General features: G+C 43.6%; 1 protein-coding gene across 2 annotated transcripts in view; it reads right to left on the bottom strand.

The window, feature by feature from the left end:
• Positions 1 to 22,833, bottom strand: part of SLC4A11 (solute carrier family 4 member 11) — a 357,901-nt gene that overhangs the window by 218,277 nt on the left and 116,791 nt on the right. For both annotated transcript variants that reach the window (XM_030190992.1, XM_030190993.1), the window contains exon 2: positions 18,672 to 18,722. In XM_030190992.1, coding sequence (XP_030046852.1) covers positions 18,672 to 18,722 — 51 coding nt within the window. The remainder of the gene's footprint in view (positions 1 to 18,671; positions 18,723 to 22,833) is intronic.

Raw genomic sequence — 22,833 nt, 5'->3', positions numbered from 1 at the left:
ACAGTAGTTATGGCTGAGCCTTGAGAACGGCAACAGAATCCAGTTCTTTCTTTCGAATTGCTGTGGGAGACAGAAGGCCAGGGCAGCAGATGATTTCCTTGCTCTTGCTCTCTCTCTCTCTGCAGGGAAGAAGGTAGTGCAGCATGATCCCAGCAACTACCCTATATCTCAGGGTGAGGGAAGGGGAGGAGAGACTGGCTCCAATCCTTGCAGAGGCATGATACCTTCAGCTATAAACTTCTCTTCCCTCACATAGTTGACAGTCCAACCAGAAGAGGGAAAAGACTCACCTTTAGGTGCTGCATGGCCAGTGGTCTCCTCCTGCCAACAAGGTGGTGAGGGAAATGGAGAGGTGGTCCAGGACTGTGGGCATATAATAAGCTTATCTGGGGTTGACAGTGTAAGGTAGAACGAATCTGGGGATTGAGGGAGGGGGTAGTGGAAAAGTGAATGAATGAGTGGATGAGGAAGCAAAGACCAAGTAAGACTATTAGAGGTGCTCGAGTAAGAGAATTGTGGTGGGGGGAGGAGAATAAGAGTGAGGGGATCAGTGAACAGATCAAGGGAATCTGTATTCTTGAGCATCTAGCAAAAGAGACTAGCATTGAGATAATTAGTTCCCTTAGTTAAAAATATTATTATTATTAACAACTAGAAGCATAAACCTATTACTTCAGACTGTTTGCTTCTTTCCTGCCCTTATAACACCACCCTTCTTCAGTAACTAGTATAAACATTATTGCAACAGTTTATCTACATCTTAGTTCGTAAAGCTCAAGAAAATTAATCTGGATTAACCTGTAGCCAATTTCTGTTGAATACAAACGGGTTAAGCACAATACTCAGCTTTATATACTCATCTAAACTTAAAAACATGAACAAAATACTTTGAAGCAGTTCTCAATTGTTTGAAATATGGTCATGTTTCTGAACCCTGTCCTGGAGGCACAGCTAATTGGTCTGGCTTTCTGGATATCCATAATGAATACACATGAGAGACCATCTATGTATCACCAGAAAGACAGTAATCTAAAAAGAGAAATTACCTTCTTTGCTATTTGTGCTTTACTGGTCAATAATTTTAAAGGCTCATTCACAACATAAATATATTATATTCATTTGCTGTTTGTAAATTTGTAAAAGAATTGTTTAAATTTTTTTTTTAACTGCATGAATAAAAACTAAAACCATGTCTAACGGGGCTCCTGTAAATTCCAATTGCTGAGATGGAAGGGGGGACTTTGGGTAGACATTGAACCCTAGAAGCCCTAACACCCAAATGGCTCTCCCAGTGGCATAGCCATGGGTGGATCGGGACACACCCAGTTTGGACTCGTGCCCACCTAAGATTTTGGAAGTCTTCCTATCACTGGTGGGGATCCCCAAGTTCCACCAGCTAAAGACCTTCTACCCTCAAACATACGGTGCTGTTCCAAGTAGCAGCAGGTTGTACTATCCTCAAGGTGACTTCAATACATGCCCCTCCATGCATGATCAATTTTCATGCATGTGCAAACACAGAGCTTGCACAGCCTGCTGGCAGTGGGGTCAAGCAAAGTGTGTGGGCATGGAATTAACCCCCCCACTTCCCCTGGTTCGCTCTCCACCTCGGCAAACCTAAAATATTCAATACCTGAGCTTGGACATCTCCCTCAGAGACACAAGAGAGCTCCTCTGAGGGACACTCTCCATTCCTGGAATAGAGAGTTGTCTAAAGGAATATCAAGGGAACCTTTCTCCAAGAATCCCCCTGGTTCCACGGTAGACACCCAAGAGTGGTCTGAATCAGACTCCGCAAACACTCTTCATGAGAGGGCCGAGTCCATGTCCATCATGGACACTAGATTCACGTCCAGACTCTAGGCAAGAGTGCAGAGACACAGGCCCTTTTTTGGATGCTGGGGAACTTCCTCTCCTGAAGGGCTGGGGAGGAGCACTAGATCTTCCACCTCCAATACCGGCAACCTTGCAAGGCAACATTAATGAACAAGCAACGGGCAGAAAATGGACCTCCAGAATAGGCTGGGGCTCCAACTTCTCTTGTACTAAGGCCTTGAGTCACTCTTCAGGGGTAGGCATTGGTAAAGACAGGGTCAATGTCAATGTGAGGACAGCCTACAGAGATGATGGAGCTGAATCTGAAGACTAGTTTCTTCCAGATTGGCGCACTGGCACCAACTCCATAGAGGGGGGAAGCAATCCTCTCAGTGCCAATGCTTCTTGGGCACAGGTGATGCTGGCATCCAGAAGCTCCTGGCATCATGCTTCGAAGAGATCCGAGGTCAGTGCGCTTTTGCCTCTGTTCAATGCACACTGAAGTCTCTTGGTGCTGATTTATTTATTTTACATTTGTACCCCGCGCTTTCCCACACATAGCAGGTTCAATGCGGCTTACATAGTAAATAGAATTACAAGGTCTTGTAAGTTAGTATGATGAGAATGACTCTGAATTCTTGTGTTTCCTCAGTGTCAAGTAAGATGATGCCTGGTCGAATGAGGTCCTATTGATGCCTGAGGTAGGCAGAGGCCATCTTGATGCCAGTTCATGCCCCATGTCTGATGGAGGTTTGCCAACTAATGGAAAACGATACCTCCAATGCTAATGTCCATGGACCGGAGATACACCAAAAAGTCTCACATATGTCACCTCTCAACTGTAGGGTCCTTTTCTGCATTTAAGCCAGAGTTTGCAATTACAGGCATTATGTTCTGGTCCAAGGCATGGCAAGCATCAGTTGTGAGGGTCAGTCACAGACATGACCTTGCCACACCAAGAACACTCTAAAAACACTGGGAGTTTTAAAGGGACATCAGGGCAAACACAGAAGAAATTAAAGTTTAACGTCCCACGTATCTATGAAAAACCTGACTGAAGGGAAAGCACAAGAGAAAAATAGGTCATATTGAAGAGAGCCCAACAAGAAAATGACTGCGCTGCATTCAAGAAATACAGAATAACGCAACAAGAGGATCATGGAAAGAATACCGTATTAAACTCATAAAAATGAAGACAGAAATATGGCTAGCAAAAGCACAGGTGGAAGAAACAAATGTGTAAAGATGTCAAGAGAAGTGATAAGACCTTTTTCAGATTATTGGGGAAATGAGAAAGGATAGGAATAGAGTTGTAAGACAGAAAGATGCTAAAAACAGCTATGTGGAGAGCTATGAGAATAAAGCGAATATGCTAAACAAACACTTCACTTAGGTGTCCACGGAGGAAAATCCTGTAGAAGGATATTGCACTGTTCACGGAAGAAAGCATTCATAAACAACCTGAAATTCTGAAACTGGACAAATCTATAGGACTGTAGGAGATACATTCCAGAACACTGAGGGAGCTCAGAGAAATCCTGGCAGGATCACTTAAGGATCTATTTAATAGATCTTTAGAGACGGGAGAGGTTCCGCGAGATTGGAGACGAGTGGATGTGGTCCCTCTTCATAAAAGTGGGGACAGGGAAGAAGTGGGAAACTACAGGCTGGTAAGCCTCACAATGGTGGAACGAAAAATAATGGGGTCACTGCCGAAGTACATGATAGTTAACTTTCTACAATTCAACGGGCTGCAGGATTCAAGGCAACATGGTTTTATCAAAGGAATATCATGCCAAACAAAATCAATTGATTTTTTTGACTAGGTGACCAAAGAACTGGATAAAAGACATGCACTAGATGTAATCTACTTAGAGTTCAGCAAAGCCTTTGATATGGTTCCCCACAAAAGACTCATGAATAAGCTGAGAAGGTTGAACTTAGGACCCAAATTGGTGAACTGGATTGGGAGGCCATTCCACAGATTCAATATCCTTTCTGTAAAGAAATATTTCCTTATTGAGTCTATCCCCTTTCACTTATGACCCTAGAGCCTCCTTTACATTAAAGTTGGTCCAACTCCTTTGAATTTATACTCTAGAAGTATTTTGATGTCTCTATCATATCTCCCTTTAAGGCTCGCCTGTGCTTGACTCCATGCTGAACACAAAGGAGGAGCACCGCAGCTGCCCACTCAAGGCAGCTTTCCCCCCCCCCCCCCCAACTGGCGACAGCAAATAACAGGAGCCGAAAGGCTCAGCACAGCGGCATTGGCAAACAAGGGACTGCTGAACCCGGCATCTGGAAAAGGCGGCGACGTAGATGAGCCGAGAAAACACCAAAGAGCCCTCCAGCTTAAATGTAAAAAGTCACAGACCGCGACATGGTCCCACAGCAGAACAGAAATACTCCCACCCTCTCTTCCAAAATATTGGAATGAGTGGGACACTGAGGAGGCCCAGCTACAGCAACCATGGCCGAGAGACAAGTCTCATGCCCTGCACGGATAGGGTTACCATATGGCTCCAGAAAAAGGAGGACACATTGATCCAATCCGGGTTTTGCTACCATTGAAAGCAATTTGAAGTAAAACCCAGACTGGCTCAATCTGTCCTCCTTTTCTGGAGCCATATGGTAACCCTATGCATGGAGAGCAATTCAAGATGGCAGACAGAGAGCAGATGCAGAGCCTGCCAAAATAAAACTACTAGCGCCGGACCTGATGAGAACTAACGGGAGGCCCTCCTATCGCCGCCACCATAGCCCAACGAACAGGGTCCGCCGGAAAGCTGATAAACAGCAAACAGCACAGAAAAAAACAAGCCGGCAGCCGCAGCAGCTAAAAGAACGCGACTGATGCAGCAGAGAAACAAATCAGGCATACCACTCTTATGGACGCAACAAACAGCAGGACTGAAGATGCCAGAGTGTCAGCAGATTATTCTTTTACTTTTTTTTTTTTTTAAGGCAGGACGAAACAGAGCCATAAGCTACAGGAAAAGCACAGGCCCATAAGAAGTCCACTGAGGTGGGAACAGGGGGAGGGGGAGGGAGGAATCTGGCCCCACCAGGTGTACCCCAACTGACTGGCAAAGCCATGCCAAGCCCATCAGCTCAACTATACATGAGGGAACAAGATAGGAGCAAACACCGCACCGGAGCTGCACTTGCTGAGACAGAGAGAATACTGAGGTTAAGATGGCTGCACAAGTCCACATATAGTAAACCTCTGAAGTTCTCTCTATCTTCACCTGCTGGTAGAGGGACATAACCCACTCGTCTCTGGATTGATCTGTGGGACGCTATGGAAGGTGCACTTTTAGCTTAGATTTGAAGATGGCCAGAGATGGAGCTTGATGTACTGGCTCAGGAAGTCTATTCTAGGCATATGATGCCTAGAAAAGGAACGGAGTCTGGAGTTGGCAGTGGAGGAGAAGGGTACAGATAAGAGAGACTTACCCAATGAATGGAGTTCTCAGGGAGGAGTATAGGGAGAGAGAAGAGTGGAGAGGTACTAAGGAGCTGCAGTGAATGCACTTGTAAGTCAATAAGAGGAGTTTGAACTGTATGTGGAAACGAATAGGGAGCCAATGAAGTGACCTGAGGAGAGGGCTAATATGAGCATAGCGACACTGGTGGAATATAAATCATACAGCAGAATTTTGAACAGATTAAAGGGAGAGAGATGGTTTGGTGGGAAACCTGTGAGAAGCAATTTGCAATAGTCTAAGCAAGAGGTGGTAAGAGTGTGGATAAGGGTTTTGGTAGTATGCTCAGAAAGGAAAGGGCAAAGTTTGGTAATATTATAGAGAAAGAAACAACAGGTTTTAGCAGTCTATTGGATATGTGCAGAGAAACAGAGGAGTCAAAGATAACCCCAAGGTTACGAGCTGATGAGACAGGGAGGATGAGAGTGTTATCCACAGAGACAGAGAATGGGGAAAGATTTGAGGTGGGTTTAGGGGGAAAGATAAGAATCTCAGTCTTGGTCATGTTCAGTTTCAAATGGCGGGGAGACATCCAGGCAGCAATGTCAGACAAGCAGGCTGAGACTTGGGCCTGGAGTCCTGCTGAAATTTCTGGTGTGGAGAGGTAGATCTGGGAGTCATCAGCATAAAGGTGATACTGAAAACCATGGGATGAGATCATAGCAGCAAGGGAAGAAGTATAGATGGAAAAAGAAGAGGTCCCAAGACAGAGCCCTGATGTACACCAAATGATAGTGGGATAGAAATGAAGGACAATCCACCAGAGTATACCCTAAAAGTACGATGGGAGAGATAAGAAGAAAACCAGGAAAGAACGGTGCCCTGAAATCCAAGTGAGGACAGCGTATCAAGGAGTAGGAGATTATCAACAGTGTTAAAAGCAACATATAGATTGAGAAGGATGAGGATAGAATAGAAACCTTTGGATCTGGCCAGGAACAGGTCATTGGAAACTTTAGCAAGGGCTGTAGAGCGAAAGTCAGACTGAAGTGGATTAAGAATAGCTTGAGATGAAAGGAAGTTAAGACAATGGCAGTGAGCAGCATGTTCCAGTACCTTGAATAGGAAAGGGAGAAGGGAGATAGAGTGTTAGTTGGAAGGAAAGGCTGGATCCAATGAAGGTTTTATGAGGAGTGGTGTAACTACGGCATGTTTGAAGGCATCAGGAACAGTTGCAGTGGAAAGTGAAAGATTGAGGATAAGACAGATAGAAGGGATAACAGTAGGAGAGATAGTGCAGGGGTTGAAGGAGGGTTGAGAGAATGAACTGAGGGAAGGAGAGGTGGAGGTGATTTGATTAAGAAGTCAAGGTTAATCTTGTGAAACTTATCATGAACGTATTCAGCCAGAGCCTGGGGAGAAAGTGAAGGGAGAGTTGGAGGTGAAAGCAATTTGAGGAGAAAGTTCAGTGTGGCAAAGAGACACCAAGGGTTTGAGTCAAGAGAGTTTGCCAACTGGATGTAGTACTCCTGTTTGGAAAGTGAAAGAGCCGACTGAAAGGAGGTCAGCAAGAATTTGAAATGTATGAAGTCAGCATGGGCACTGGATTTCAGCCAAAGGCATTCAGCAGATCGGGCACAGAAACGTAGGTAGCGGATTCTAAAGGTCAGCCAAGGCTGAGGTTTTGTACGCCTTACAGAACAGGGAATGGGAGGAGTGAAGTATCCAGAGCAGAGGAAAGAATAGTATTATAAGAAGAGACAGCCTCATTGACAGACTTGGATAACACAGTAGTTAACATGAGGTTCGAAACACTGGAGGACAGAGTAGAAGAGTCAATAGCCTGAAGATTTATAAATGTATTGGTGGAGATTGGATGAGATGGAGGGAGTGTGGATGAGATGGGGGGAGTGTGCTTAAGTGTGAAAGTTATCAGCTGATGGTCAGAGAGGGGAAGAGCTGAAGCGCAGAAACTGTGGAGTGAGCAGTTGGAGAAGAAGATAAGATCAAGACACTGGTCATTCCGGTGAGTAGGGGTAGTGGAGCACAGTTGGAGATTGAAAAAGGATGTTAAAGCAAGAAACTGAGAAGCATAAGAGTCAGAGGGATCATTAGCATAAATGTCAAAATCCCCAAGAATGAGGAAAGGAGATGAAGGTTCAAGAAAGAACAAAGCTAGGAGTCAAAGTCAGTGAAAAAGGAAGAAAGCGCTTTTCAAGGGGGGGAGGGGGCGATAAATGACAGCTACTCAGAGAGGAAGAGGAGTGAATAGACGGATGGAGTGGACTTCGAAGGAAGAAAGGAAGTGAGACTAAGGTGGAAGAAGAGGCTGAAATCTACAAGAGGGTGAGAGTAGTAGGCCGACACCACCTCCACGGCCAACCGGGTGAGGAGTATGGGAAAAAGGTAACCTCCATGACCCAGGGCCGCAGCTGAAGCAGAATCTTCAGGGAAAGCCAAGCCTCAGTTAGGGCAAGCAGATGGCGAGTACGGGAGATAAAAATGTGGCAGATGTAGGAAAGTTTGTTGCAGACAGAGCGGGCACTCCACAGAGCACATGAGAAAGGCAGAGAGGACAGGAACACAATATGATGTGGAGAGCAAGAGAAGGAGCACGAGAGTACAGAGACGAGTAAAAGAGGCATGATGACAGCAACGAAGACGAGATGTACTCAGAGAGAATTGAGATGGTTGAACGAAGGAATGAAACGTTGAAGGTTGAGAACTGAGAAGAAGAGAGAAGACAAAAGGGATGATGAGATGATGAAAGCAGAAGGAGAGTAATGTGTTCCTGCAGTATACAGTGGTTTCAGATGGAGAAAGAGATTGGGAAGGGAACGTACCAAGAAGAGGAACTGTTCTGGAGTCATAAGAAATACACAGAAAATACAAACAGTTTAGAGAAAATGTTTCGGCACCTGGTGCAACGGACCTGGGTAGATTGGGGTGGACCTGGGTCTGGAGTCACCCCAGAGAAGGCTGTGAGGATATGCAGATGGGCTGCAAGTCCTCCACAGCATCTGGAAGGCAGAAGGTGGAAGAACTAGGCACCTGGAGTGAAGGCCCTGGGTGGATCTGGGAGTCACCCCAGAAAAGACTGTGAATTGCAGATGGGCTGCAAGTCTTGCACATTACGAGTCACCACCCAGGTGTCATTGTTATGTTCAAACCCTCTGCTCAGTGTGCAGAGGCGGCTAAGAAAGCAAATACAATGTTAGGAATTATTAGGAAAGTAATGGAAAACAAAAAATGAGATTATTATAATGACTTTGTATCGCTCCATGGAGCAGCTGCACCTCAAATACTGTGTGCAATTCTGGTCACCGCTTCTCAAAACAGATACAGCGGAATTAGAAAGGTACAGAGAAGGGCACCGAGAATGATAAAGGGGATGAGACGACTTCCCTTTGTGGAAAAGCTAAAGCAGCTAGGGGCTCTTCAGCTTGGAGACAGGTAAGGGGAGGGGAGATATCAAAGGTCTATAGAATACAGAGTGGAGTGGAACGGGTAGACGTGAATTGCTTGTTTACGTGTTCCAAAAATACTAGTACTAGGACATGCAATGAAGCCACTAAGTAGTAAATTTAAAAGAAACCAGAAAAAACAGTTCTTCATTCAACATGTAATTAAATTCTGGAATTCGTTGCCAGAGAATGTGGTAAAAGCAGCTTAGCAGGGTTTTAAAAAAATGTTTGGATAATTTCCTAAAAGAAAAGTCTATAAGTCATTATTAAAATGGACTTGGGAAAATCCACTGCTTATTTTAAGGATAATTTACTGCCAAACACCGCAGCAACACTCTACCTGATATATCTAATAGCAACACCAAAAACAAAAGTAGAGTAAAATGGGAGAATCTATATGGTGGAGTTTGTTTAGGCAAGGTCTCATACTCTAGTAGCAGCCATTATTAGATGTCTTCATGGCTGCTATCATTCTAATCATTGACACATGCCCGCCCTCCTACCATAACTGAAGCTACGTAACACGCTAATATTTTTTATAACACTTACAACTCTTGTGTTCACTATTTTTATAATTTTTTGGCGTGCTACAAGCTAATTGATCATATGTTGGTTAGAAATGGCTTAAGTCATTGATTCATAACTTATCTGTATGTCAGAAGACCAGCACACCCCGACAGGAGCCTGTTTCGCCCTCCTGGCTTTTCCAAGGGGAGTTTACTGTGCAGTCTCGGACTATCAGACCATAGACTTGCAACAGCCATCAGCCCTGTACAGTTTTGACTTCAGAAGAAAACCAATACAGAATGAAGGGGAAGATGTGCTGTTTGCTGATTCTTCTTATCGGAAAGACAGTGCAAGAGACAGCGGAAGAAAGAGATCAAGAAGATTTTCCCAGGTTTTTCTCTTCAAGCAGAAACAATTTTTGCAGCCCACTGGCTGTGAATCTTTCCATTAGAAAATGCTTTACCGAGTTTAATCAGACAGGCCTATATTTGAAAAACATGGGATGGAAAATGAAAGCCTATTAATAAGTATTTTGATTCTGTCTCCCCTTTTCCTACTAACACAATACTTTAGTACAAAAGACAATTTTTGGAAATAAAACAAAGCAAAGGGAAAAAAGGCCACAGAGGAAATCATCTTTCTTATGTAACCACAAATATATTTATCCATCATATGATGCTGACCCTTCCATGGCTCTTAAAAACAAAAAAGAACAAAGAACAATCACTGGCAACTTGGGGACCATAATGCCTCAAGCAAAATATCACAGGAACAACTAAACTATGCAGTACAAGTTAGAAAAGGTTTACACAATAGACAGACACGAGTTTAAAAAAACTATTATATTAAACAAGCATTACAGGAGTTTCAACAGTAAACACAAAAATCAGGATGATGTAAGCCATTTTTTAAGTTATCTGTAGTACCTACCTGAAGATTGGAGGGTGACTAATGTGATGCCGGTTTTTAAAAAGGGTTCCAGGGGTGGTATGGGAAATTACAGACCGAGCCCGACGTCGGTGCCGGGCAAAATAGTGGAAACTAATATAAAGAATAAAATTGCAGTACATGAAAATAAACATGGCTTAATGGGACAGAGTCAACATGGGTTCAGCCAAGGGAAGTCTTGTCTCACCAATTTGCTTCATTTCTTTGAAGTCGTGAATAAATATGCAGATAAAGGTGAGCTGGTTGATACCTAGATTTTCAGAAAGCTTTTGATAAAGGTCCTGAGAGACTCCTGAGAAAATTAAATAGTCATGGGATAGGAGGCAAGGTTCTGGTGTGGATTAGGAATTGGTTATTGGACAGAAAACAGAGGGTAGGGTTAAATAGCCATTTCTCTCAATGGAGGATGGTGAACAGTGGAGTGCCACAGGGATCTGTATTGGGACTGGTGCTATTTAACATATTTATAAATAATATGGCAATCAGAACGACACGTGAGGTAATTAAAATATTCAGATGACACTAAACTATTCAAGGTTGTTAAAACACGTGCAGACTGTGAAATATTGCAAGACCTTAGGAAACTGGAAGACTGCTCATTCAAATGGCAGGTGAAATTTAATGTGGACAAATGCAAGGTGATGCAAAGAATAATCTGAATCATAGTTACCTGATGCTAGGGTCCACCTTGGGGGTCAGCACTCAAGAAAAAGATCTCGGTGTTGCGGTAGATAATACCTGAAATCTTCTGCTCAGTGTGTGGCAGTGGCCAAAAAAAGCAAACAGGATGCTAGGAATTATTAGGAAAGACCAAAAATACTACCGCTCCATGGTACGACTGCAACTGTGTACTGCGTTCATTTCTGGTTGCCATATCTCAAAAAGTATATAGCAGAAATAGAAAAGGTTCAAAGAAGAGTGACCAAAATGATAAAGGGGATGGAACTCCTCTCGTATCAGGAAAGGCTAAAGAGGTTAGGGTTCTTCAGCTTGGAAAAGAGATGGATGAGGGAAGATATGATTGAGATCTACAAAATCCTGAGTGGTTTAGAACGAGTAGAACTAAATTGATTTTTTTTTACTCATTCAAAAAGTACAAAGACTAGGGGACATTCAAGGAAGTTACAAGGAAATACTTTTAAAACAAATAGGAGTTATTATTTTTTTCACTCTACGAATAGTTAAGCTGTGAAACTCTTTGCCAGAGGATACAGCAGTTAGCGTATCTGGGTTTAAAAAAAAGGTTTAAACAAGTTTCTGGAGGAAGTCCATAGTCTGCTACTGAGTCAGACATGGGGAAGCAACTGCTTGCCATGGGATTTGTAGCATGGAATGTTGCCACGATTTGGGTTTCTGTCAGGTAGTTGTGACCTGGATTGGCCACTGTTGGAAGCAGGATAGTGGGCTACATGGACCACTGGTCTGACCCAGTACAGCTACTCTTACGTTCTTATGAAAGAGTGGAGCTAACATAACAGATTTAAATGGACCAGAATCACTTGGCTCTTAAGAGGCATTATCTGTCTAGATTAAAAACAAAGAAATAAGGTAGAAAAGGAAATAATGGATCGTTGTTAAAGGGTAACAGTTGTTTCTGGATCTGATATCCTAGCCTTTATTAGCCGTTACTTTCTACGTTACTGTATTAATATTCAGTCAATCACAAATATTTCTTGGATCCAAAACTACTGAGATTAAAAAAAAGGCAGCAAAACAGGTGCAATCTGCTTTCCTTGTAGTTTTCTTGCTGTACTTGTGGTTTTGCATCCAGAGGTCAAATTCTCACTACAGGCACACCGTAGCTTACTGGCTATCCTGCTCGCATTTCACAAGAACAAGCAGAACTGTCAACCTGAAATTTTTGACAATTTAATTAACAAAGCTACATTTTTACCATCATTGTTCATTGGAAACATGACTTGACTCATTGAACCATTTGTGGATAAACTCTTAAACAGCTGTGGGGACATACATGACAATTAATCTTTGCTGTCCAGAATATACAAACAGAAACCATAGCTTAGTGAAAACAATTTGTGATCCAAGATTGCACTGCTTTGTGCTGGTAGATTATGGGATTCACAGCTGATCTGTATGAACTATGATGATTCTACTATGGTCCTTTCTAGGAGGCTGGGTACACCTGTCATAACACACACGTGCCACTATGAGCAATAACAAGTAATTTTCAGCTAGCAGGAATTTTAGCACAAACAGTGAACTGTGAGCTAACAGAACAAGCCACTATAGCATTTAAAATAGAAGTCAAGAGATCTGCCAAGATGCTTTCTAACTTGTGCTACAGCCAAAAGTGGGGGAAAAAAACAAATCCAAGATGGAAGAGTTAGAATATTGGGTCCCTTTTAGTAAGCTGCGGTAAAAGGGGGCCTTATGCTGGGTGTCAGCGTGTGTTTTTGATGCAAGCCGAGGCTATCTTTTACCGCAGCGGGTAAAAGGTTGTCTTTTTTTTTCAAAGAAATGGCCGTGCGGTAAGTGAGTCACTTGACACGTGGCCATTTCGGGAGGGGGGGAAGCACTTGCTGCCACCCATTGAGGTGGCAGTAAGGGCTCCCGTGCTAACCTGGCGGTAACCGGACAGTGCATGCCACTTCCTGATTACCACTGGGTAACAGTGCACCAAAAATGGCACACGCTGGAGGCAAAAACTACACCAGGCTGCTGTGGTAGCCCGGCGGTAGTTGTGTTAAGCCTGCACTGGGCTTACCACTGCTTAGTAAAAGACCCCCATAGTGAACTAAGAGGTTCATTTACCAAGCTGCGGTAAAGAGAGCCCTGAGCTACTAGTGGGGGCCGTTTTTGCCAAGCCCTGAGGACCTTTTTACCACAGCAGGTAAAAAAGGCTGAAATAGCCATGGCCATGCGGTAAGATTGCTCTTACTGCATGGACAGGCAAGGGGGAGCATTCACCACCACCCACTGAGGTGGACGTAAGGGCTCCCCGCACTAACCTGTTGGTAACCACGTAGTATGCCATGCTGCCCAATTACCGCCGGGTTAGCGCCACGCTAAAAAAATACAGCCTTATTTTTCTCAGGGTGGAAAATGGAGCGCTGGGGCCAGAATTACCGCCAGCACCCGGACTGGGCCAGCGGTAGCTTTGGATTATCTTGCAGTACATCCGTGTTGGGTTGACCGCCACTTTGTAAGAGGGTCCCTAAATGAAAAGGGAGATGCAATAGGTATCACTGAGACTTGATGGAAGGAAGATAACTAATGGGACACTGCCACAACAGGGTACAAATTATATTGCAATAATAGTGTGGATCAAAATGGTGAAGGGGTTACTTTATACATTAAAGAGGGCCTTGAATCAAAAAAAAGTTCTGCAGGACACAAAAAACAACTTGGAATCCTTATGGATAGAAATTCCATGTGTAAAAAGGGAAAAGGATAGTGACAGGAGTGTACTACAGGTATCTAGTTTACAGTGAGAGTGTTGGAGAACCTGCTGATCGCCTGTGCAACTACATCGACGGTAAGGAGGGCGAATTTTAACCAGGTTCGATCAGCCGGGTATTCTCCCGTGGTTGGGTCCAACTCATTAAGGAAGATTTCGATGTCAGTGTTGTCCTGAAGTAGCGTGTTGCATAGGTTTGCAATTTTTTCATTGAAATACTTAGCAAGTTTGTCTGCAGATGGGATGTCTGTATTCGATGTAGTGACCAAGTTGGTGTCTAGGAGTTTGTTCACGAGTTGGTATAATTTCCTTGTGTCTTTGTAATCTGTCCCTATTTCAGTTTTGGTCTGTCTTATTGCATATTTGTATTTTCTTTGTGATTGTTTCCATGTGTTGAGTGTGTGTTCGTCTTTTGTTTTTCTCCATGCTCGTTCAAGTTTCTTGGATTGTGTTTTTAGCTTTTTCAGTTCATCGTTGAACCATGGCATCGAGTTATGCTTACGTGAAGTTCTTGTTCGTAAGGGTGCTATTTCATCTAGTATGCATTTGCATCTTTTATCCCATTCCACGAGGTAATATATGGAGTCTGTTTGTGCTGTCCATTCATTGTTGTATATCTGTTGCCAGAATGTTTTCATGTCTACTTGACCTCTTGTACTGTAGGATGTGTGTTTCTTGTATTTGGTGTAATCCCCTCTTCCGCCAGTGTAGGGATAAATTTAATTTGTAGTGATCAGTCCAGGGTGTTTCTGTCCATTTAATATCTGTTATTATTAGGTTCTGGTCTGTTGAAAGTTTGTGTGAGATAAGATCAAGTGTGTGCCCTTTGACGTGGGTTGCTTGCATTTGTGGCCATTTGAGATCCCATAGGTGGAGGAATTCTTTACATTCTCGTGTGTTGATTGAGTTTGGGTCTTCTAAGTGAAGGTTGATGTCTCCTAATACTAGTAGATTGGAGTTGGTTACACATGTGTTTGAAATGAAGTCCATGAAGTTAGTCTGGTCTTCGTTCCAATTATCTGGAGGTCTGTAAAACAAGACACAATTCAAATGATCGCGTAGGGTTTTGCTGTGGATTCTGATTGAGGCAATTTCAAGTTGAAGTGTCATGGACTCGGCAGTGGTTTCGGTGGTAAAGTGGGAGTGATAGATTAGTGCTATGCCTCCGCCTCTATTTTCCTTTCTGGTCCAATGTGTGATTTTGTATCCTGGAGGGCACAGGTCTAGGATTATGGGGTCCTTTTGGTCATGGATCCAGGTTTCATTGATGAAGAGTTGGTCAAGGTCTTCTGCCATGATCCAGCCTGCTAGTATTGCTGTTTTGTTTACTGCGGATCTGGCATTGATGTAGCCCACTTGGATTGTTTGGAATGGGTCTTCTGCTTCTGGTGATGTGTGGACTTTTATTAGTTGTCGTTTCTTTGTTGAGGTGAGTTTGTTTGGACCCTTCTTTGCATTATATAGTGGTTGTCCACATGTTGGTGTTCTTCCTTTGTTTAAGTTGTTGTCAGTTTGATGAGGTGTGGTGTATCTGATCAATCTTTGATGATTGCATAGTATGCGTATAATGTTACTTTCTGCAAGAGGGGTGGTTAGTGTTAAGTGGATCAGTGTTAAGGAGTAAATTATTAGGAGTAGTTTCAAGGTATTCATTTTGGTTTCTTTTTGCAGTGGGCTACTAATAAGACCGAGTTCTGATGACTGGATGCGTGATAAGACTTTTTTTCTTTGGTGTGGGGTCAGGTGTTCTGGTCTTGTGTATTATTTCAGGCTTAGTATTTGGTTAATATCGTGGGGTTATATATGTGTGTGTGTGTGTGTGTGTGTGTGTGTGTGTGCGTGCGCATGAGGTTACTGCATGACTTGCTTTTTTGTTTCTGTATGACTGTTTGAGATCTTGTCTGCCTGCACTATTTCTCAGTACGTTTTCCTTGGGTTAGGTGATGTGTGGCTGTGTGTTACCTTTTGGTGGCTGTTTTGGGCCACTTTCGTTGTCTGCCTCATCAGTTGATGAATTTGATCTGCGTTTTGAAATTCCCTTAGATCCTGCCATTGATTTTCTTGTCAGCTATTCTGACTGGTTGCTTTTGTTTGTTTGTTTTCTTGATTAGGTGAGGAGTCTGCTCTTGTATGAAGGGAGGCTAGAGGTGTACAGACTACTGGGCATGAAAGCTGTACTGGGACTTGCTTGCAGTTGCTTCCCTCTCTTCACAGACTTAAGAAGAGGGTCTGCTTTTCAAGCTGTTGAGATCAGTACTGGATCAGGTTTCAGTGATAAGATAATGAGCAGAGGAGATGGGAGGGGGAAGAGTAGCTCTGAGTCAGGGTCCTCCCTCAATCAGTCTCTTAGCAACTAATTGCTTCCCACCCTCCTTGCCCAGAGGATCTTCAGGGCTCAGATTTCTGGCTTTGGCTGCTGAGCAGAAACTCCTGCAGCCATTCTCCTGCCCTTCTCCCTTGCTGCAGCGACTCCTGGGGGGGAGGGGAGCAGCTCTGAGCTGTGCTGGGTCACTGCTGGGATTTGGGAATTGTCTCCAAAGGACTTGGATTTAGTGGTGGTCACAGAGACATAGTTCACAGAAAATCACGATTGGGATATAGGGATATAGTTAGGGCTACTGAGTTTTGGTTAAAAATGGAAAAACCTGAAAAATGGGCCTTCCTGAGGCACTCATAAAAAGAAAAATGAAAGCAGATAAAGACCATATGGCCTATTCAGCCTGTCCAGGCATGTCATCTTTACTCTACAGATCCTATGTACCTGTCCCAAGCCTTCTTGAATTCAGTTACAGTTTTCATGTCAGATGATGTCACTGCTGGATGTTATCATTGGAGCAGGCCCAGCACCAGAAACCCCTGCAATGTGGCAAGCACTTGCCTCTTTGCTTCCACTGCTCAGCATCCATCTCCACAGCTGGCTTCCAGCACCATGAAGGGAGTACCTAATTTCACAAGTATGGCAATCAGCCCTGGAGAACTAGGCTGAGCAGCAGAAACAAAGAAGAAAGCTTCCACTGCTCTACAGCAGATTCTGGTGCTGGAATAAGGTGACAGAAAGAAGCTGGGGACTAAGAATGTCAGAAGGCTGATGATAAGGCTAGAACAAGACTGTTGCTGGCAGAAGGGGGCTGGAGATGGTGCTATTCCTGTAAAATTGTGTTTTGGGTCATTGAATAGAATCCACCTAAAAAGACCCCTCAAACAATGTTTTGGTGAATATATCAACAAACACCTATAACTTCTAACCTTGGAAAAGCACCAAACTGCCTTAAAAATAAGCTCCTAAAATTCAAAATAAACATCTTGAATCAGAAGCCCGAGACATAGAGTTCTGCTTTGTTTTAAATTGGGATTTATTAACCACCTTTCTGAAGAGATTCACCCAAAGTGGTATACAGCAGATATACCACAGCACAACATAAAGCTAGCAATCTTATTAAGAGCATAAAAATAATAAAATGACCAAACATAAGAATAACTACAATGAGGTAAGCTTGAAGTTACGCAAATTGAATCCTAGTAATAGGAATAACAATTTGCCTATCTCCAAGTCTGCCTTATTGATTAAAACAGAACAGTAAGGGTGATCATTGGATGGTGTGGCTCAATATTAGATCACATGTTCACAGGGTTCATTCAAAAGTGAGGGTCTTACACTTCAATAAAACTTAATTTTGTCAACATGAGGAAATGCTTCAAGGCATTGATGAAGGAGAACAGCTGTGCATATCCTTAAATACTGCTTTCAGTAAGAACATTGATAAAGCTTAACAGTAAGCACAAAGTCATGCTCTTCTAAAATCCAACTTTTAGGCCACTTTAAAAAAAAAAAAGGGTCAACCATCTAAATTAGGAAGTCAAATTTCTGTCAGTTAAATTTATCAAATTTTCTGACGGGGGAAAAAAAAAAAAAAAAACTTTAGCCAGATAGTGTTGGAAAAAAAAAAATCAGTCCTCTCCCATTCAATTCAAAATGAAATTGTAGGCCTGACAGCCATCTAACGCCTCCTCCCATATAAAACGTATTGTAGAGGGCACCTCTGAAACCCCCTCCTAGTGCCAAAAGCCTACTATCCCAAAAAGTTCCCTATCAAAGCTAGCAGGACACAGTCTTAAATGCTCGTCCAGATTGATAACTAGTGTTTTAACTATTCCAGTAAATCTTTGTGTGGGTGGGAGATAGCATGGCTACTCTCTTTTCAAATCCGACAGATGGGAGGGGAGTTCTATAGGGTTGTAAGACTCACAATTTCATTCTAATGAGATACGTAGATGAGAGAGGGAATCAGGGTGGGGAAGACAGCAGTTAGTTCCTCTTCTTAATATATTTTGGATCTTGGTGGCCAAATTCAGAAATGCTCTGGCAAGCAGTAGGATTTAGCCACACAACTTAGGCACCTGGGAGGCAACTTTATAACTGGGCACTTCCAATCAGGTTCCCAGAGGGTACGCACGAAGCCTATTCTATAATGAAATCTAGGCACTTGGGTTCCAATATAGAACACTAGCGTAACCAGCTATCAACACACCTAACGTTTAGGCACGCACTCTTATGCCAGCCATAGAGCTGGTGTAAGTGCACCAGATATGGCAGGTAGGTGTGTGTGTGTGTGTGTGTCTAAGTTATACATGTAAGTAGAAGCCTCATCCATGCTTCATCCCTATGTGTGCCCCCCCCCTTGCAAATATGCACAAGTTAAGCAGGTATATGCTTAATAGTGCTTAGACAGCATATCAGCATTTAGGCAAGTAAGTATGCACATGTCCATAAATGCTAGTGTTCTAAACATTTACGTGTATAAACACACATATAAATGTGCACGCCTAGGTTACAGAATTGCCCTTTCAGAATGAAAATCAGTAAGTTCCTTCACTGGACCCTATACTTTTCCCTGTTCCTATATTTAGGTACTTAGTGAAAACAGGCACTCAAAACTTAAAAGTCCCAATTTAGGTACTTAGAAAATCAAGCCTATGTGTGTTTAAACTGTACAATCTCCCCACCTTTGTCTTCCCCACTTAAAGCTCTAGAAACTACGCATCTCAACCATTGTAAAAACTGTTTAGAAAGCAGTATCAGAAAATATTTACCAGTTTCTTCAAAAAAATATCCATTTCTGGACATCGCTGCAGGTGGACTCTCTGAAAAGAAAAGTAGAAAAGGTTATTATAAAAATGTAAGCAGTTTTAATGGCTGCAATTTTCTTGTGCTAATGAATCTAGCATTTATATTCATACATACTGAATATTACTTTACCCCCCTTTAATCAGGGAGCACCATTCTGAAGTAGACAACTACCCTGTTCTCAATACCTTAACATGTAACTTACTGCATACGTAGTTGAATTATCCATTTTCTCCTAACAATGATCTTTTAAAAAGTTGAACTTTACAAGTTAAATACCTGTAGCAAATATTTTCCCCGAGGACAGCAAAATAAATATTCACACTGATGGGCAGTATCATTTGATGGAAGCATAACCCAGTGGGGGGTTTTTTCAAAGCTTTTGGAAGAAGCCTACTGTGCATGTGCGTGTCTTCCTGCCTGTCATCACTGCGCAGGACCAGTTCAGTCTAGCTAATAGAATACTACTCCTAGGGGACATGAGCAGGGTGGCGAGAATATTCATCCTGCTGTTCTCAGCGAAACACCAGCTACAGGTGAGTAACTTTGCTGAAGGGAATCCTTTGCTACCAGCCTATTCTAAATAAAAGGGGAAAGAGGCTTGCAACAGGCAAGGCCTATGGTAGATGGCCCATTGCCATATCCTGACTGCTTCCTGACAAAGGAGGTAGGATCCTGTGACTCCTTGCTTGTTGATATAGTACACTGCAACCTGTCTGTCTGGCCCAGAATAATTTGGTTCTGCACCCAATCTCTGAAAGTCTTGACAAGACTGATCTAGTTTTCTCCCTCCTGAACAGATCACCAACACTGGGTGTGGAGCCCATCTACATGACCCCCCACCCTAGGTTGGATGCATCTGTCAATAGTGTCTTGAGGTGCTGGGAAATTTAGAATGGGAGTCACTTGTCCAAATTGCTGCAAATTAGCCACAAGAGACCATTAGAAGGAAGGCAGGGCAGTGATGACATGCCACAGGTTCCCCCTGGCCTGAGACCACTGAGAAAACAGGATCCATTGAGCTGTCTTCAAACTGAGCTATGCCATGGGTACAATATGCACTGTGGAGGCCATGTCACCCAGCTTCAACATTTGCTGAGCCAATACCAGCAGATTCTGGTGGTCTTCCTGGACTACAGAAGGCGACAGGCTGAGATGAGATTTGGGATAACTGATGACAAGCCCTAATAGCTCCAGCACCAGAAAGATTCTATGAATTGATATTTTTGTCCCTTCTCAAGTTGTGCTCTTGACCAATCATCTAGGTAGGGAAATACATGCACTCCCAGTCTGTCAGTGATGCTGTGACTACTGCTAAGCATTTTGTAAAGATCCAGGTGCTGAGGTGAGACCGGTACAGGAATCTCAGATACTTTCTGTGACTCGGATGTATCTATATGTGGGTATAGGTGTCCTTTAAGTCCAGAAAGCATAGCCAATCTTTAGCCTGAATCACTGGGAGTAGCGTGCCTAGGGAAACCATCCTGAATGGGTGTTTTACCAGGTATTTGCTCAGGGCCCTTAGGTCAAAGATGGGATGAAATCCCACCCCACCCCCCCCACCTTCTTTGTGACCAGAAAGTACTTGGAATAAATTCCCTTCAGTGTTTGCTCTGGTGGAACAGGTTTGACCGCTCTGGCCTGTAAAATGGAAGATAATTCCTTTGTAAGCAATTCCTGGTGCTGAGAGCTTAACTTTTGACACTCTCAGTTGGCAATCTGGAGTGATGTGTTCCAATTGCAGTGTGTATCCTGTCTGGACTATTTTGAGAACTCACTGGTCTAATTACAAGGGGCCACCTTGCTTGGAAAAACATTCAGCCTCCCTCCTACCAGAAGGTCATCTGGAACTGCAGCTATGCTCTCAAAGAGCCAAACAATCATTCCTTGCTTTGACTGGGGAGCCAGCTGGGTTTCTGGGCTCTCTAATTATTTTGGGAAGTTCAAATTGAGGATGATACCTATGCTTTTGAGAGTAGTAGGTCTTCTGATGCCCTCCCTTCCCACCCATCCCCACCCACCACCGAATAGCTCACAGATATGGAAGTCAAGCCAGGATTGGGCCGGGATAGTAACTTGGTAGTTTCTTGATGAGATCTGTAATGTGTTCCATCTTGTCACCAAAAAAGGTGGCTCCCCCATACTGGAATGTCTGCCAGCTTCTCCTGAACTGCTGGTTCTAAGTCTGACATGTGCAGCTATGCAAGTCTGTACAATCCAAAACTCATGGTGGAGGCTCTGGATACCATATCAAAAGCATCATAGGTTGCCTGCACCATTAACTTCACATACTCTCACTCTTTGGTTACTAGCTTTCAGAGTTCCTAAACCTCTTGAGGGGAGAGTGTCTGCAAACTCCACCATGCTGTGCACAATGATCCACAAGTGCATGTTCATTAAGAGCTATGCAGGAGGTAAGCACAGCTTTCTTGTAAAATTTCTTCCCCAAAAGACTCCAAGGTCTGGGCCTCCCTCCCCAGGGGCACCAAGGAGGAAGCCTTGGAAATCTTGGGTCTTTTGAGTGCAGATTTGACCACCATGGAATGGTGAGGAAGCTGCAGTTTCATGAATTCCAGAGCCTTCTGGACTCTATGCACAGGGTCAAACTTCTTTTATCACCTAGTGAACAGAGTGGGGTCTTCTCCACTGCTTTATCTGCATCAGCCTAAGGATTTTGTGAACAGGCAAAGTCACAGCTTTTTTTTTTTTTGGGGGGGGGGGGGGGGTACATCAAACTGAAAGATGTCCGTCGTCTCAGTCCTAGGCTCATCCTCAGTCTCCAAATCAAATGGGACAGCCTTAGTGATCTTCCTGATAAAATAAAATTAAAAAAAAAAATAGTTTCTCTGGAGGTGGCTATCTTTTTTTCTTGTGGAGGGGAGGGGTCTGAGGGAAGACACCTAGGAGCAGTCAGAGTCAGACTCCTAGAAATACTCACTAGAATATATCTGCTTGCCTTGTATGTCTAACAGTGTTTCCCGAGTAGCCCCCCACCACACTCCCATCCCCCCACTGAGATGCTGGAGATTGACACCAGTTTGGTACAGACCAGCTGCCTCTCGAGACCTCGGTGACAATGTGCTGCTCACAGGCAGTGCATGGACCTCTAGCATGAGCTGGAGCTCCTGAGGGGCTGGCACTGAAGTCCTAGATGACATAGCTCTTTGCTTGGCCAAAAGGTGCCCCATCTCCTCCTGAAACATGGAGCCAAGCTGCTCCTTGAGGACTGCCACTGATGAAGGCTGGGGCTTAGCTGGAATGATCATGTCCTTTGAAGCCACTGGGATCATATTTGTGACCTGGTCTCGTTGGGGTGCTTTGAGTGACACTGTGCCTCAAGGGGGATTAATCCCAATTCTTCTTGGCCTCTGTCTGATGCCTGGCATCGGAGTCCCTTGGCATCAATGACGACGACAATGAATCCTTCCTCACCCTGGTAGGGGAATGGAGAATGCTCAATGTCAAGGAAGGCAGACATTCCCTCAATGTGAAAGTATTCCCCCCCTCCTGTGTCCTATGCAACTGCTAGAGACATTGAGATGGATGTCTCTGATGCTAAAGTCAATGGACTAGTCTTCTTAGCAGAAAAAAATCTATTTGTACTGCTTCTCTTGACCGCTGATACCCCTTCTTAGCATCTGTGAACAGTTTTTAATAAAGAGGATTAAGATCAGGCCACAGGCATTGTGGGCACCAATTACAGGTGTCCATGAGGGACATGTTTCTGCTGCACAAGGTGCACGTCTTAAAACCACTGGGAATGTTCTGGAACATGTCAGGAAAAATAATCAAAGCAAAATCAAACCACTCAATAGTCCTCAACTGGGTGCTCAAATCCTACTGAGCCAATAAAAACCCTAACTAATAAAAATTTAAAAAGGAGTAGAGGAACACTGGACCCATGTGAGATGCACACACAAAAAACCCCCCCAAAAAACAGTAGGCTAAACAAAACTGCAACCTGCATGAAGTAACTGTAAAGATGTGAGCTGTGGAGAGAGACGGAAAACACATCCTCACTACTCCATGGAAAGAAATAGGCCAGAGTGGACCCGTATGGCAATGGCGGGGTGGGGGAGACACATGAATGCACAGTGGGCTGCTTCTAAAAAGCTTCAAGAAGAACCC

The sequence above is a fragment of the Microcaecilia unicolor genome, chromosome 2 (assembly GCF_901765095.1).
Source record: "Microcaecilia unicolor chromosome 2, aMicUni1.1, whole genome shotgun sequence".
NCBI lineage: Eukaryota > Metazoa > Chordata > Amphibia > Gymnophiona > Siphonopidae > Microcaecilia > Microcaecilia unicolor.
Note: the sequence above shows the minus strand (reverse complement) of the source record. Positions and strands in the feature narration are given on the sequence as shown.